Genomic DNA, 15,361 nt, shown 5'->3' on the forward strand with positions numbered 1-15,361 from the left:
AAAGTATGATGGATTGATACAGAGTCTTGCTATGGAGAGTCAAAGAGAGGGAAGTCGAGAAAATGAGAATCGCTAAAACGGGCGTTTTTGAATATCACTAAAATTCACCCCATCTTTGGGGGTCGATATCTCGCGAACGGGGCGTCGGGTGGGAAAACCCTTCAAATCAGTTTCTTAGAATGATGGAAAGACCCCGTATACCAATTTTCAGCCAAATCGGAGGGGGTCGGGTTCCGACCTTGGTTGCGTTGACGTGGAATGACCCTGCACTGAAAAAAATGGTATGCTGTTTGAGCACCCAGGATGTCAAAAATATGTCTGGTGATCCCAAAATGCTGCCTTTACTGCCCTCGCAGTTAACTTTACATCCTACGAATGCAAATTCAACTGCGTGGTCAATCAAGGTAGCATCTTAGGATGACCAGACACATTTTTGACATCCTAGGTGCCAAAACAGCATACCATTTTTTTCGGTGTGTGACTGAGAGTGTCGGCCACCCGTTTGCTATCGGGACTTTAGTAGGACGTCATTTTCCTCGACCGGGGGTGGCTACCGCCACTCTTGACCAACTCGCGACTTCCTCGCGGAGTACTTGTTGGAATCACTGCCGAGTATTTTTCGATCAGCTGATTGTGTCTGATCAGCGACTCTTCCGCAATTTTTAGTCCCGACACCGGGGACGGCGTCTGAAGAACTAGGAGGGATGCAACGGATTCGAGCGGTAGAATCCACTAAAAAGTTGGGGAGGAGTCGCTGAGTAGACTCAATCACCTATAAAACCATATTGCTAAGACGCAGAGTCTGGGTTGCTGCCTGCGTGGGAAAAACAAGCATCGCGGTTAGAAACGGTGCTCTGTGTTTCTTGTCCAGACAACAGCTCAGCTGAAAATTGCAAGGATGAGACAAAATGATGTCATGCAGAGTCTTAGCTCCTCGGTTCCCATGTGAACGCAGTCAGCCCGGAAAATCAGGGTCCCGTGTAAGGCCCTGATTGGCCCGGAGAATTAGGCCGCAGGGGAGAAGGGAAGCTAAAGCCACGCTACTCGCAATTTTCAGAAAATCTCTGAAATCAGACTCGTCTTAGCTCACCAGCGATCCTGGCCAGGCCGCGAATCGGCCCGCCACGCCGCGCCGTGTCTAAACGTACTCCGCGCGGGCGCCGCGTGTAGGTTTGAGAGAGTTTCGAGTGTGGTTCTGAAGCTGACATAGGTCGGGTAACTATTATAGGTGGAATATTTGTTTTTCTTATGGCATACCTTGCTCCCCTACCACCATTTTTTCGGGGTTTCATTCATAGGGATAAAATATTGTATATTATATCGAACCTCGATATATCGTTCGATATAAAGCAGGACAGACAGGGATGGATCGGAATTAATTGATATTCACCGGGATAAAAGGTAGGAATTTTAAGACAAGGGGAATAATCGGCGTGAAACGGGGTAGCTAAGGATATAAAACAGGATAGGTAGGGTTATCCCGCCCATCGATATATTGATCCGTGTCTATCGATTTTTTATATATTGTCCGATATGGAACAGGATGGGAAAGTGGCATAATCAATTTGAAACGGGATGGATAGAATAAATCAGGATAGATACGGGTAAAATAGGATATGGATAGGGATAAAACGGGATGTATTGACAAACCGGGATAAAAGGGATGTTTGTCGTGTTTAAAGTTTTTGCTGTGTTGGTTGTGTTTGATGTGTTTGATGTGTTCGTTTCTTTTCCACTCAACCCGACATTATTCTATCTTCAACTATACAGGGTATCCCCAAAGTCCCTTCCACCCCCTCTAAAATTTTACGTAATTAATATTTTGAAACAAAATTTTGGGAATGTTCAAACACCAATGTTAGCTACTTTCAGGGCCCCCCAAACTTTTTGCCTCCCCCGGGGGTAGGGTGTGTCTTATTTTTGCGTTTTGCGAAAATCAAGTTGGTCAACCCCTAAAAAGTTTCTATGTAGTCTCTAAATGAACCCCCTAAAAGGAAAAAATTTTAAAAAAATTTTAACCCGTGCCTCAAAGGGCCTAAAGGGCCTAAACCCAAAATTCAAAAATTTTGGCAAGCGACACATCAATTCTGAAGGAAAATGGCAAGTTACGGTTCTTTTAGGACAGAAATTTCGTCCGTTTTGCCGTATCTTGAAGCGTTAGGTTACAAACGGACCAATGACGACGTGAGGCTATGGGCTGGCGGGGCGCGCCGCGGCCGGCCCGCCGCTGAGCGTGCGCGCGCGGCAGGGTTGCGCATCGCCGCTTTACACCGGCGTAGAGGAACGAACGGTGGGGTGGGAGGGGGATATCCGGTGGAAAAGCATCCACATTTTCTATCCATAATGAAAATGCATTATACTTTTTCAATTTAGATGAGGAAATATGAGCCATACAAGGAAGTGATGAAAACAGTGACAAATACATATGTATATAGTTTGTACGGTTAGGAGTGTAAGTGGGGAAAATTTGCCGTAACTGCAGAACAGCCCTGAAAATCTCCGGGAAATAAAAGCTGCTATTGATGAGAGGTTTGCATGAGAGGTTTAATTAAGGACTAATTAAAAAGATAGGTGCGATGTTGTCGAATCGTAAGCCCTTTACGCGATCAAAAGCGATTAGTGTAAATTTAATTGGAAAAGTTTAAGAAAAATTTGATGAAAGAAAATTGCCCCAAATTCGGGAAGTGCTTAAAGTATTTGATTTTTGACAAACTGGCCGCCAGTCAAATTTCAAAATAACGGAAATTTACATCTCCGTTTCCGTCGACGGATTGGGATAAAACTTGGTTTTCAGGGGTTTTTTGGAACGAAAAAAACGATTCTGGCTTCATTTTTCCGGAAAAATGTTGTCCTTTTCAAAATGGCGGCGGTCAATATGGCAACCTTGAGCGGCAAGAGAATATATTAGGCTGCTTATTGGCGAATTTGCATAAAACTTGGTATCCTTTCGACATGAGAAAGACGAATCTGTCATTGGATTTTTGAAATTCTGAATAACTTCAAAATGGCGAGGAAAATGGTGGAAACTTGGTATTACGGACGTTTACGGGTGGATTCGCATGCTGCCATTTTTAAAGTATTTGACTTTCAGAAATGCAATGCGGAAGAGTCATTTTTTGTCGAACCAAAAACCAACAGGACCCAGAGTTTCATTTGCATCCCACGGTAAACGGCCGTAATACCAAATTTTCGCCATTTTCCAGATGCAAAAGGATTGATAAGCATATAACTGCATTTATCCCGTTTAATTTAATTTCATTCTAATTCGTTTTCCAAGAACGTATTTCAAAAATAGCATTTTATCAAACTAGAGAAGATTAAATTAACATAATTTCATTTCGCCTTCAATTTCAGGGTAGGCAACAGGAGCTTCCGCGTGGTCGAATAGTGGTATCGTCGAGAAATGGCACGCTCACTTAGGCAAAACAAGCGCCCATGTGGTCGAATAGTGTTACATCATCCCCGAAACAATATCGGCTTAATGCTCCCCGTTATTAAATTAATAATTTTTTGTGAAGCATCTAGGCCCGTGACTTCAGTCACGGGCTTTCGGCTAGTAAATAATATGAGTGGTGGGGCTGCAGGAGTTAGAAAAATGAGCTGGAAGGGGGGGAGGTAGAATAAATGCTGGCAAGAAATTAAATTTAACCTAGCTATGATATATTGTAAAAAAAAGGGTATAAAATCCGCTGACTCGGCCGGGAAATGGAATTAGGTAAAACATCAGCTGATAGCAAGCAAAGGTTACCAAGGAAACCAATGAATGGAACTTTCATAAAAACAGTTTAGTGGAAAACAGAGTAACTAGGCCACTTACGTTAATTACCGTTTAAAAGTAAACGGTATTTAGGATTTAACCGAAAATCTATACAGTTCTTCATAAGACCAAAATGGACAAAATTGCAAAATTTGAAGTAACTAACGTAAATCTAACGATAGTTATCGTGAACGAAAGAATTGGTGACATAGGTCGGGTAAGTATTATAGGTGGGATGGGATGGGATTGTTGACTTCATCAGCGTTTTCCCGAGTTTGCGTGTTTCTACTGTATCCAGTGAAAAAAAGCATTCTTGTCATTTTTTTAGAGTATAAAATTTTGCTTACAAATATATATTAGTTTTTTTTAATTTTGACTTGTTGGTGCCGAGCTACGAGGTCAGACACCGAAAAAAAGGCTAGAATTTTCTGGAAATTTCAAGTTTGGTTTGTAACTTTTAAGATACAGCTTTGGCAGAATTTTGGCATGGGAACGGAGTTCCCCTGTCTTTATAATCGTTTTGCTGCTACGGCTATGTAATTCCATATGTCATCGTGACCTTGGGCGATTCGCCCAATGTTCGATTTTTGGTTCATTTTCGGATGTATCAAAAATCGTTGTGTTTTTTAGCCAATCATGTCCCTACGGCAGATTGTGTAGTATTCTAAAATTCGCTTTCCGCGAATTATTTTCTCCTTGAGATGTCGCGTCTGACTGCTAAATCTGCGCAGAACCACCGATTTCCGAATTTAGGCAAATTCTTTTTTTTGGGAGATTCCGATTGGTTACTTTTCGCCATCAGTTTTCTGTTCGTTGGTGCAAAAGATCGCCTACCTCGTTGCTCTTGAGAAGCCGCCATTATCCCACCTCAAATTTTACAAATAGAAATAAAGACATAATAACCATCGTACAAGGTGGAAAATTGCTCTGGAGGACTCGTTACGGACAAAGAAGTCAAAATCAGAGCTCGATTGATTGATTTAATTCATGGATACGCAAATATTGCCTTAGCTCAACTGCCGCGATCGCGAATGCATGCTGGGATAAACCTCGAGACACATTAAAACAGTGCGAACCATGGCTCCTACAGCAATGCGCTTAGCTCATTTCTCTCATATCCCCGAAGCTACGTAGCCTCAAGGACAACTCTTGTGATAAGTCCCGCCCATCGTCCGAGCCTTTTAAATGCTATTTTTCCCCTCTGAACGCGGATTCGTGATAGCCTAGTTGACTGGGCTGACTCATACTTTTGATTAGGTGCGGGCAATAGGCGATCGGGAGTTCGATACCCGACGATTGGAGTTAGTTTTTAATGGTTGTATTGAATGTTTTAGACTAATCATCAAAAAATAATTAATACTAGATAATAAATGTACGAAAATTTTCTCGTGAGTTCATATGTTAAACAAAAATACTGGAATATACCTCCTTCTTATAATCAGCCACATGTTCACCCAAATTAATGACGTTATTTTCGTTTTTCAATAAAGTTAAGAGCGACGCCAAGAATGGCACAATTTGGGCCAGAAGGGATTTTTCTGAAACCGGGCCCAAACGATACCTTATGATACCCTAAAACTCTGGTAAAAATTTTAGCTTGAGTATACGCACCGTTTTTGAGAAATGGGGGGGCAAAGTTGCCAAATCGCCATCATTCTGGACAGCATTTTTACAGCAAAAAGACGGGAAAAATGGACGAAAAAGTTACCTGATTGGTGGGTTTGGGCTGTAAATGTTCTTATTGAGCCCCCGTGCATGTAACTGTGTTCAGTTTAAAAAATTTTGGACGTACAGTGGTCCAAAATGGGGAGAAATCGTGGACAGATAAGGACTCTTTGTCAAACTTTTTAAAAATGGAAGTAAAATTGTTGGTCTCCTGCAGAGATCATGGGGAACAATGTTCTTATATCGGTCTTCAATGCATGGTCCAAAATGGGAAATCAGTGGACAAATTAAGATCTTCTGCCTAACTTTTTAAAAATGATGTACGACTATTGGTCTCCTGCAGAGATCATGGGGAACAATGTTCTTATCAATGCATTCAATTGGGCTCAGTTTATCAAATTTTCGTCGCACAATGGTCCAAAATGGGAAATCAGTGGACAAATTAAGATCTTCTGTTGAAATCTAACTTAACCTAACCTAACCTTTCCTTAATCCTTAGAAAGGATTTATGGTAAAGTATTATTCTAACTACAATTATTCTCTGACAACAAACTAGGGCATAAACCACCCAGTTAGCCGGATTTTAAGGATCCAAAAGCTAAGTTCCCCCTGAATTACCGGTTCCAGACCTCATTTGTTCATTTCAAAACAGTGAACATGGATAGCTTTTATTGGTTACTAACTTATTTTGAATTTACACCTTTCGAATCTAGTGAAAAACCTCATAGTTCCATGTTATTTTTCAAAAATTTCAACAGAGGATCTTAATTTGACCACTAATTTCCCATTTTGGACCATTGTGCGACGAAAATTTGATAAACTGAGCCCAATTGAATGCATTGATAAGAACATTGTTCCCAGTGATCTCTGCAGGAGACCAATAGTCGTACATCATTTTTAAAAAGTTAGGCAGAAGATCTTAATTTGTCCACTGATTTCCCATTTTGGACCATTGTGCGATAAAAATTTGATAAACTGAACTCAATTGAATGCATTGAAGACCGATAAGAACATTGTTCCCCATGATCTCTGCAGGAGACCAACAATTTTACTTCCATTTTTAAAAATTTTGACAAAGAGTCCTTATCTGTCCACGATTTCTCCCCATTTTGGACCACTGTACGTCCAAAATTTTTTAAACTGAACACAGTTACATGCACGGGGGCTCAATAAGAACATTTACAGCCCAAACCCACCAATCAGGTAACTTTTTCGTCCATTTTTCCCGTCTTTTTGCTGTAAAAATGCTGTCCAGAATGATGGCGATTTGGCAACTTTGCCCCCCCATTTCTCAAAAACGGTGCGTATACTCAAGCTAAAATTTTTACCAGAGTTTTAAGGTATCATAAGGTATCGTTTGGGCCCGGTTTCAGAAAAATCCCTTCTGGCCCAAATTGTGCCAAAAAACGGTCCTTTTTGGCGTCGCTCTTTGCATTCAACGTTCGTAAGTTAAGCAAAAAGTACCTATTGATACAAATAGAAAGACATGAAAATAGTATGTCTAACATTTCAGTTGTTTTTTTATTTATTTTTTGTTTTTTTGTTTTTTCAATAAAACAAATTGACTTGGACTAGAATCATTGTATCTCTGAAAACAAAAGCTAAGTTTTTCGATATAGAAATACTAACATCGACGGTGAAACTACCAAACCACGTATCTCGGTTTGCGACGTTGCAGACTTCCTGTGATACTTCATTTTTAAATGAAAAACTACTTAACGTCCAGTCTTGAAAATTTCTGTGATTTTTCCTCTTTGTGCGGAGAAAATTCTGTGAAAATGTCAAGTTATGATATTGATTTGGTCTACTTCAAAAAAATAAAATGCGAGCGTAGATTTTTAAACACCGCAAACGAGATACGTGGTTTGGTAGTTTCACCGTCGATATATTCATCCTTCACATAATCAGGGAGATATTGACCCAAATATTGATGTATATTTTCTCTGTTCGCCCAAATTAATGATGGTATTTTCTTTTTTCAATAAAATTAATTTACATTCCACGTTCTTAAAGCAATATTTTCTCCAAAATTCAGCAAAAAATATCAATTTATACCTACGCAAAAAGTAAATAAATAAAGCAATGACATGAAAGTAGTACTTATAGGTAGTACACATATAACATTTCAGTTACATCTATTTGAATGAAAAAAATGGCAACTTAGGAAGCATATAGGTCACTTATAGTGCGTATTCGGGCATATGCGTAGAGTAAAAATATCATACTTTACGCCGAAAAAGCGAAACTGAAAGTTAAATGCGTTAACTTCCGAAAACCATATACCTATAATACAACGAAAATAATTAATTGGTAAATAACAGCTTTCTTGTATGCAAAGAAAAAAAATTAAAAATGTTAAAAAAGAGATGTCGACACAAACTTACATAGCCCCTTCAATTCTGAAGATACTACAAACGAACTGTACCTTAAAATTTTCATATCCGAGAAGCAAAAGTTCCCATGACGAATATTGCTATCGCTAGCGATTGCAAAAACCAACGTGTTTTCTCTCAAAACTGTTGGGACCAATGGAAAGAGCATGAAATTTTCTTTTCAAAACACATATTACATCAAAATTTAACTGAAGGTATAAGACCTTCTTAGGGCTTTTATGGAATGGTGTCAAATTTGACATTTTTTACTTTTTGTAAATTTTGGCTTGAATTTCGATTAGTGTGACCCTTTTTCACGAATATTCGACTATTTTTGAAATAAATTTTTTAATTAATTTGATAGTCATGGTACAAGCGGGATCGAAGTTCCTGCGTCGAGTGGTTTCCCGCAACCCGCCATACATAGCTAGGACGCTCTACCTAGAACGGTTTGCCGCAACCCGTGGTACACACTTATCAACGGCGGCACCGGGGAAATAGTTGCACTCCAGTTCTTGAATAGATAAATGCGTTTCCTCACGGATTCTACATCTCCTCCGCACGCGTTTGGCGTGCTCCTGCGTTGTTGATTAAACCGAGAGATACCCGGAAACTATGACCGTAAATTTTATCGCATAAATCGGCTGCTCGATCCAAAATCGTGTTTGAGAGTTGAGGATGATTCTGTTTCGGCGAGTGTCGCTGAGAAAAGATAGAGACCAGTGGCGTGGCGTGGCGTGGCGTGCTTTGCGATGTATCGATTGATCTGCCATTTAAACCAATGGAAAAGGATCGATAGACAGGGTGTTCGCAGCGAACACCTTAATAATCGATTCTTTACCATAGCTTCAAATGGAGAGATGTCGATAGTCGATCATTCACGCTACGCCACTAATAGAGACTGATCGTAGAGAGGGGGAGGGGCGCGCAAGAAATCTTAAGCGCCAAAGTATTTCAATGAACTGATTTTATTTGATCAGAAGCTTAGGCTGTCTGAATTTGCCGCTCTTTTCAAATGTTCAAAATTTTAAAGGACCACTAAACGTTAAACGTTCGAAATTGCGGCCATGATCTTTTTTACATAATAAACCATCGAATGCAATCGAAAATATCTAACACAATTATGTAGTCATTAAATTGGCGTACTCATATAGGTTTTCTTTTATTTTCTGGGTTTTATTTTAAAATTATTATTTTTATTTTGTTTAAGTCTTCATTGCCATTACAGATTTGCCGCTTTTATTTTCTAGGGGTAAAAGGTAAAATTGGAATCGGAATATTAAATTTTCGGCGTTCTTTTCATATCAAGGGAAAAACTTTATGAGGTACTCTCCAGTTTTCAGTTTTCGAATTGAGAATTTAAAATGACAAGGGCCAAAAAAAAAAAAATCGGCGGAAACTGCGAGTCAATCCGACCCCCCTGCCGAATGTTATCCGCCCAAAGTTTATCTGGGGGATCTGCACCTTTATTTCATAAGCCCTTGTCCCACGATCAAATGAACTCATCAAACAGTCATCAAATGCAAGATGGCGACTGGTTTTCGCGCAAGTCTACTATCAAAAGTTAGCGGGCCGTCAATGTTGATGAACCCGCCATCTTGCATTTGATGAGTTCATTTGATCGTGAGACGAGGGCTTTATTGTAGGGTCGACGGCTCATAGATAGACCGTTTCTCTTTTAAGAAAGTCCTTAGAAACTCCACATGTGACACTTAAATCTTCATTTGCCTCCACGTATCGGAGCCACCACGGGCCCCACCGGGGAGGGGGAGGGGTCTAATTCAACAAAAAATTTCATTAAAATGCGAAGAGTCCGAAAGAGCTCCAATCTCCGAGCTACGGAATTAGCATCGAGTCCGAGTGCATTTTCTTGAAAATGTAATCGCGGAAGCGGCCTGTAAATTGACGGGAGAGGTTGTATTACTCTCAACCCCCTGTCCCCCTTTTTTTCGTTCCAGAGCGGGGGAAATCAGGAAATTCACCTTAAATGGTGCCCGGAAATCTGCCATACTTGACGAGGGTCCCTTAAGAAACACGACTAGTTATTAGAATACCAGAAATACATGACGACCGCTCACTTTGGGGCCAAAAGTATCCACAAAACCCCCGCTGCCCCCCTAAATTGCACTTTTGAGGGTCAAGGCGTTGTAGTCTTTTTCCGTTGTTCGAGAATCGACGATGACTTCCACAGGATACGGCATTTTCGCAAATGAACTGATGAACGTCCGTGCCGATTCTTTCATTGAAAATGTCGTCCTTTGCCACGGGCCCCTTATTTTCTACGTCGACAAAGGAGAAACCCGATAGCAATCGACTTAGTTCATGCCTGCAAGTAATGTCCAACTTGACGAAGACCCATGAAAAGTTGTGGCCTGTCGGAGGACCACAATCCTGGGACTGCCGCCCACTTTAGAGACAAAATCATCTATAAAACCGCCGCTGCCCCTCTGAATTTCCCGTGTGACTCTCTACAAATTCAAGGTTTTGTAGTCTTATTCCATTGCTCAGAGAATCTACGAGAACTGGTCCATCTCCTTGGAGTGGACGGCAGTCCAGGGATTGTGGTTCTTCGACTAGTCGACTCCGACTTATCATGGGTCATCTTCAAGTTGGACATTACTTTAGTCCTTTTCTCTCAGGTCTCACCTTTGTCGGCGTAGAAAATAGGGAAAAGAAATGAGATTTTTCATGTAAAAATGGGCGCGAACGATCCTCAGTTTATTTACGAAAGGGCCGTATCCGGCGAAAGCCCTCGTTGATTTTCAGAGCAATGGAATAAGACTACCAAACATTGAATTTGTTGAGAATCAATTAAGAGTGAAATTTATGGGGGCAGCGTGGGTTTTATGGATGATTTCGTCCCTAAGTGGGCGGCAGTCCAGGGATTGCAGTCCTCCGACTAGTCACAACTTTTCAAGGGTCTTCTTCAAGTTTGACATTACTTTCGGGCATCATTTCAGTCTTTTTCTCCCGGGTCTCTCTTTGGTCGACGTAGAAAACAAAGGGAGATAGGTAGGGTGTCACTTATTTTTGAAGTTTGAGGGAAGTTAATAAAATAAGGAACGTTTTTTTAAAAAAAAAAAATTTACCGACCTCTCAAGCGCCCTAAAGGACACACGTGTCAAAATTGGTACCTTGACAAAATCAGTGTCGTTTTACTACAGACATCACCGTGCTGCACCAAAATGGTGCTTTAGAAAAATAATTTCCGTTTGGTCGCATCCGTAGCCGGAAAGTCGGCCAGTTGAGTCTGGCCGAAAGAACGGCCAGTTGAGGCGCGGTAACCACCCTCCGACGCGCCTCTTAGACCTTGCAGTGAACTCGAGCCTCTTGCTGCCGACACAGGGTTGCGAATAATTCATCCCAGCTGGAAATTAACCTAACCTAACTCTTCGGACCAAAATTTTGGTCATTTCACGGGATCTCTGAGGCTTTGGCCGTAAACTACCATTTTCAGGGGAAAGGTAAATCTGCTTACCGGGCGCGTCTGTGGGTTCGGCTCATTTTAGCATTGTCGACCCAATTTCGCCGGCTATTCCTGAAGCTTACATCTTTCTTTCTCATACAGACAGCTTGACACATGCGTCTAAACCTCTTGTTTTCGTTTTTTTAACGAAAGGATTAGTATTCTTGAGGGAAAATATCCAAAACCATCGTTGAAGAGTTGCTTACAACCGTTCAGGACACGGTGTAGCCGGAGCTTTCATGTTTCAATCTCATTCTTGTCTTCAGTCCTCTTTTTAGACTAGAGAGTTGAGATCATGGTTTTTTTTTTTTTTTTTTTTTTTTTTTTTAATTTTACGATTACGAACCAAAGGCGCCCTTTAGGGCGCTTGAGAGATCGATAAAAAAAAATTTAATTTTTTGGAGAAAATTTTCCTTATTTTTTACATCTCATAGCACGTTTTGAGACCTGGGGAGCTGAAATTTTTTGAAATTTCAAAGATAAGGGACAATGAGGCTGAAATGGGTGTAAATAGGGGGGCGGCGGCCCTCCACACAATTCTGCTCGGCCCCTTCCAAAAAAAATAAAGAGCCTTGAGGTAAAAGGCATAGGGAATGTAATAAAACCTAACAGTGTTACGTTTCGAATGAACTAAAACCCACAGTAAGATATGATATGTTTAAAACAAGTCAGCAAAATTTCTGTCATCTGTAATATTTAATTCCATTCAATTTGCCATTGATAATGGCTCAAAAATTTTCTCGAGACGTTCCAATTTTCAAAAATTTGCCGGGGAGGCCTCCCAGTTCCCCCTTACCCCAAATTCTATATCCCCCTGTGTCCCCTCCCACAGAAAATTCCTCGTTCCGCCCATGTAAGGGACACCCTAGGGAGGGGGAGAGATTTGACAAAGTCATTAATATTTTTCTTTCAGATTTTCAGACACTTTTAATCTAATTACAAAGAAAATCCTCTAATAAATTAGAAGAGCAATAATGACAAAATTTCCCAGAAATTTGTGATATTCTAAAGGAAATGTGGCATCGTCTGAAGGCTCATACGGCGGTTTTCCATGGCAGTATTATATATTTTCAGGATTCAGGGGCGGTCTTTTTAACGGCAATTTGACACCAGTGGCTTTGATTTCGTTAAGTTATTATTTGGCCCACTACACTCATCTGTCTGACCGATTCAGTGCAGTGCAGTGGCTGGACGTCCGCGTCGATATCGCATCGCGCCGATAGCGAAAGACGCGATCAATGCATGGGATTCCTGATTCCCCTGATCGCCGCGCGCCGCGACGACACCTATTTCTGTCCCCCCCCCCCCCCACCAGAAACTCTGTTCATTCAAGAGCTGGTGCGCAACCCATTCCGCGGGCCGCCGTAGCTGTGTATGCCGGGTTGCGGGAAACCACCCGACGCAGGAACTTCGATCCCGCTTGTACATAGTAAAGGGAGAAGCACCTTAGAGGGATGGTCAACTGGGAGGGGGGGGGGGGCAGATCTGATCCGTTTACTGTTTGGACTATCGCAGCTAAAGATTCTAGGAAAAAAACTGTAAAATACCTATTTTTCGGCAGATTTTCATGAAATTTGGTACACCCCGGTATATCGACCTAGGAAATTCGAATTTGACAAAGATAGAGGCAACAATTTGTTAGATACCTGTTTATCGTCTGATTTGCATGAAACTTAGTATAACCCTGTATTTAGCCCTAGAAAATTTGAATTTGATGTTGAATTTAAGCAGAATTGAAATCAAAGATGGTGGGAAGAAGGTGGTGGCCATAATTTTTTAAAATTAATGATGGCGGGTACAATTTGAAAAGTACCTTTTTATCGGCAGATTTTCATGAAACTCGGTGTATTCTGGTATTTTGATCTGGTAAGTTCGAATTTGACGTTACTTTCAGTCTGAGTCAAAATTCAAGATGGTGGAAAAAAGATGGCGGCCTTAATTTTTAAAATGTCTGTTCATCGGCTGATTTTCATGACATTGAATATTACCTAGTATTTTGACCAAAGTTAGTCGGTTTCGGTTTGAAAACTTATAATATGAGGTAATAAGAGACAATTTGTCACACCTGTAACGCAAAATTTCCCATTTTCCAAGGAACGAAAAAAAGATAATTGAAAACAGATCATCAGCAGTTGAAGCAAATACCCTTGGCTTCATTATATAATTTAATCATACTTTTACAGTCATCAAATTCGCTGAGTTTCCACTTTACACTCACTGAGGCAAAAGTCACTTCCAAAATCGGTCACACCCGTTTTACGGAGCCTTTTAATTTTTTCTGAGGAATAGAACAAGGTAAAAACAACTCTGATATACTGTGATGATCTATAATAAAACTTCTTCCTGCTACTGCAGATAATTTCTTAATTAAACCCCAAGAGAGTGTCCAAATTCTTCGTAACAATGCATTAAATGACCCTAGAATCATTGTATCTCTGAAGACAAAAGGTAAGATTTTTGAAACAGAAATAATAAAAATTTAAGGTAATAAAATAAAAAGGATCTAAGTTTTAAGGCCAATTTTGGAAAGTGGGTGTAAGCATGAGAGATAAACAAGCAGCTAGTGGATCACAAAAACATTCTTAACTCCATTTTTTCGAAAATATGGGTTGGTTCCTATCCGATAAACTCGGTCCAGTCTCGTTACTTTTCAACAATTTTGAAATAAGAATCGAAATCGGATCCTTACCTGATTGGTTGCTACAGAGGTTTTTAAAGCGAGGACGAATCCCAAGAGAAGGAGAGGCAGAGTTGTGGCGTACATTGCGGATTGAGATTTGAAATTCTGGAGGAAAATCCACTTAAGAAAACGGGAAGGTTTGACGACGGGGAATGCACTCGAGTTGTCGTCGGCGACTTGTGGGCAGAAACTTCACGAACGTCAAGAAAGCTCTGCCAGCAATCGATAAACCCGTCCGTGCGAACACTCCCCCCCTATCACTCCCCCTTCAAACCCCCTACAACCATATATCCCTCTCCCTCTCCCTTTCTCTCCCCCTCTCCCCCCCCCTCTCCCAAGAGAGAGAGGTTATTTCCAGCCAGGAGCTCTCGGATTTCCATTCACGCACTGAGAGGAATAAACGCCACTATTAAAATTACCAAATTAGTAGTGTTTAGTATGAATCCCCATCTCTGATCCATAACTTTGTCGAGACCCTCCATCCCTGAGGAGACACTGATCATTACTTGACCCTTAGTATATGTCCTTGTTTAGATGCCAAAGAGGTCCTTATGAGAACTGTAATGAATTTTTTTTCTTTAAAGAAATAAAAAACAAAAAACCGTCATATAATTGAAAAAAAATTCGAAGAAAAAAAAAGGAATGGGCCGGCCGGCACGCACAACAAAAGCGGGGAAAAATGGATACAATGGTATGCCCCAACTTTTTGGCATGGGTCTTGCCAATATCCATGAAGTTGTTAATAGAGAGAAGCATTTTAAGTAGGACTTATTAGGAGGCACATAATATTCGCAATAATACGCCAAGGTTCAGTAGTTTGTAAGGCGTTCTATCAGAAACAAACAAGGAACATGGCATGGCTTGAAAGCTGTTAAGTTGTTCACTCATGTGTGAATATCTTTCAGTCTATCTTTCAATGACGATTTCAAGAAGGACTGATCCTCTTTTTGACGATGATACTTGTTCATGTATATGCAAGAGAGACGATAATCACCCTAGCTACTATCTACCACTTTTATGTACGGCCGGCCGGCCCATTCCTTTTTTTTCTTCGAATTTTTTTTCAACTATATGACGGTTTTTTTTATTTTTATCTCTTTAAAGAAAAAAAATCATTCCAGTTCTCATAAGGACCTCTTTGGCATCTGAACAAGGACATATACTAAGGGTCAAGTAATGATCAGTGTCCCCTCAGGGATGGAAGGTCTCGACAAAGTTATTGATCAGAGATGGGTACATTTCAGAGAAGTTGGGCCGCTTTGATATCATACTCCTTTAAAGCGATGGATCAAATGAACGTGTTCATGTCATCATACCTTATAGGTATTTATTTTTATTTTTTTTTAATAATTTTTTTTTTTTTTTTATTTTTTTTTTTTTGAAAAACGTCGGGGTGTATGCATAGAGTACATAGAGTCGTA

The 15,361-nt window shown here is 40.5% G+C and overlaps 1 protein-coding gene across 2 annotated transcripts in view; it reads right to left on the reverse strand.

The window, feature by feature from the left end:
• The window catches only part of LOC140225512 (uncharacterized), a 111,209-nt gene extending 97,023 nt beyond the window's left edge, over window positions 1-14,186 (reverse strand). For both annotated transcript variants that reach the window (XM_072304672.1, XM_072304671.1), the window contains exon 1: window positions 13,950-14,186. In XM_072304672.1, coding sequence (XP_072160773.1) covers window positions 13,950-14,024 — 75 coding nt within the window. In that variant the 5' untranslated portion in view covers window positions 14,025-14,186. The remainder of the gene's footprint in view (window positions 1-13,949) is intronic.
• Window positions 14,187-15,361: the final 1,175 nt, after the last annotated feature.

This window comes from Bemisia tabaci, chromosome 9, assembly GCF_918797505.1.
Source record: "Bemisia tabaci chromosome 9, PGI_BMITA_v3".
Taxonomy (NCBI): domain Eukaryota; kingdom Metazoa; phylum Arthropoda; class Insecta; order Hemiptera; family Aleyrodidae; genus Bemisia; species Bemisia tabaci.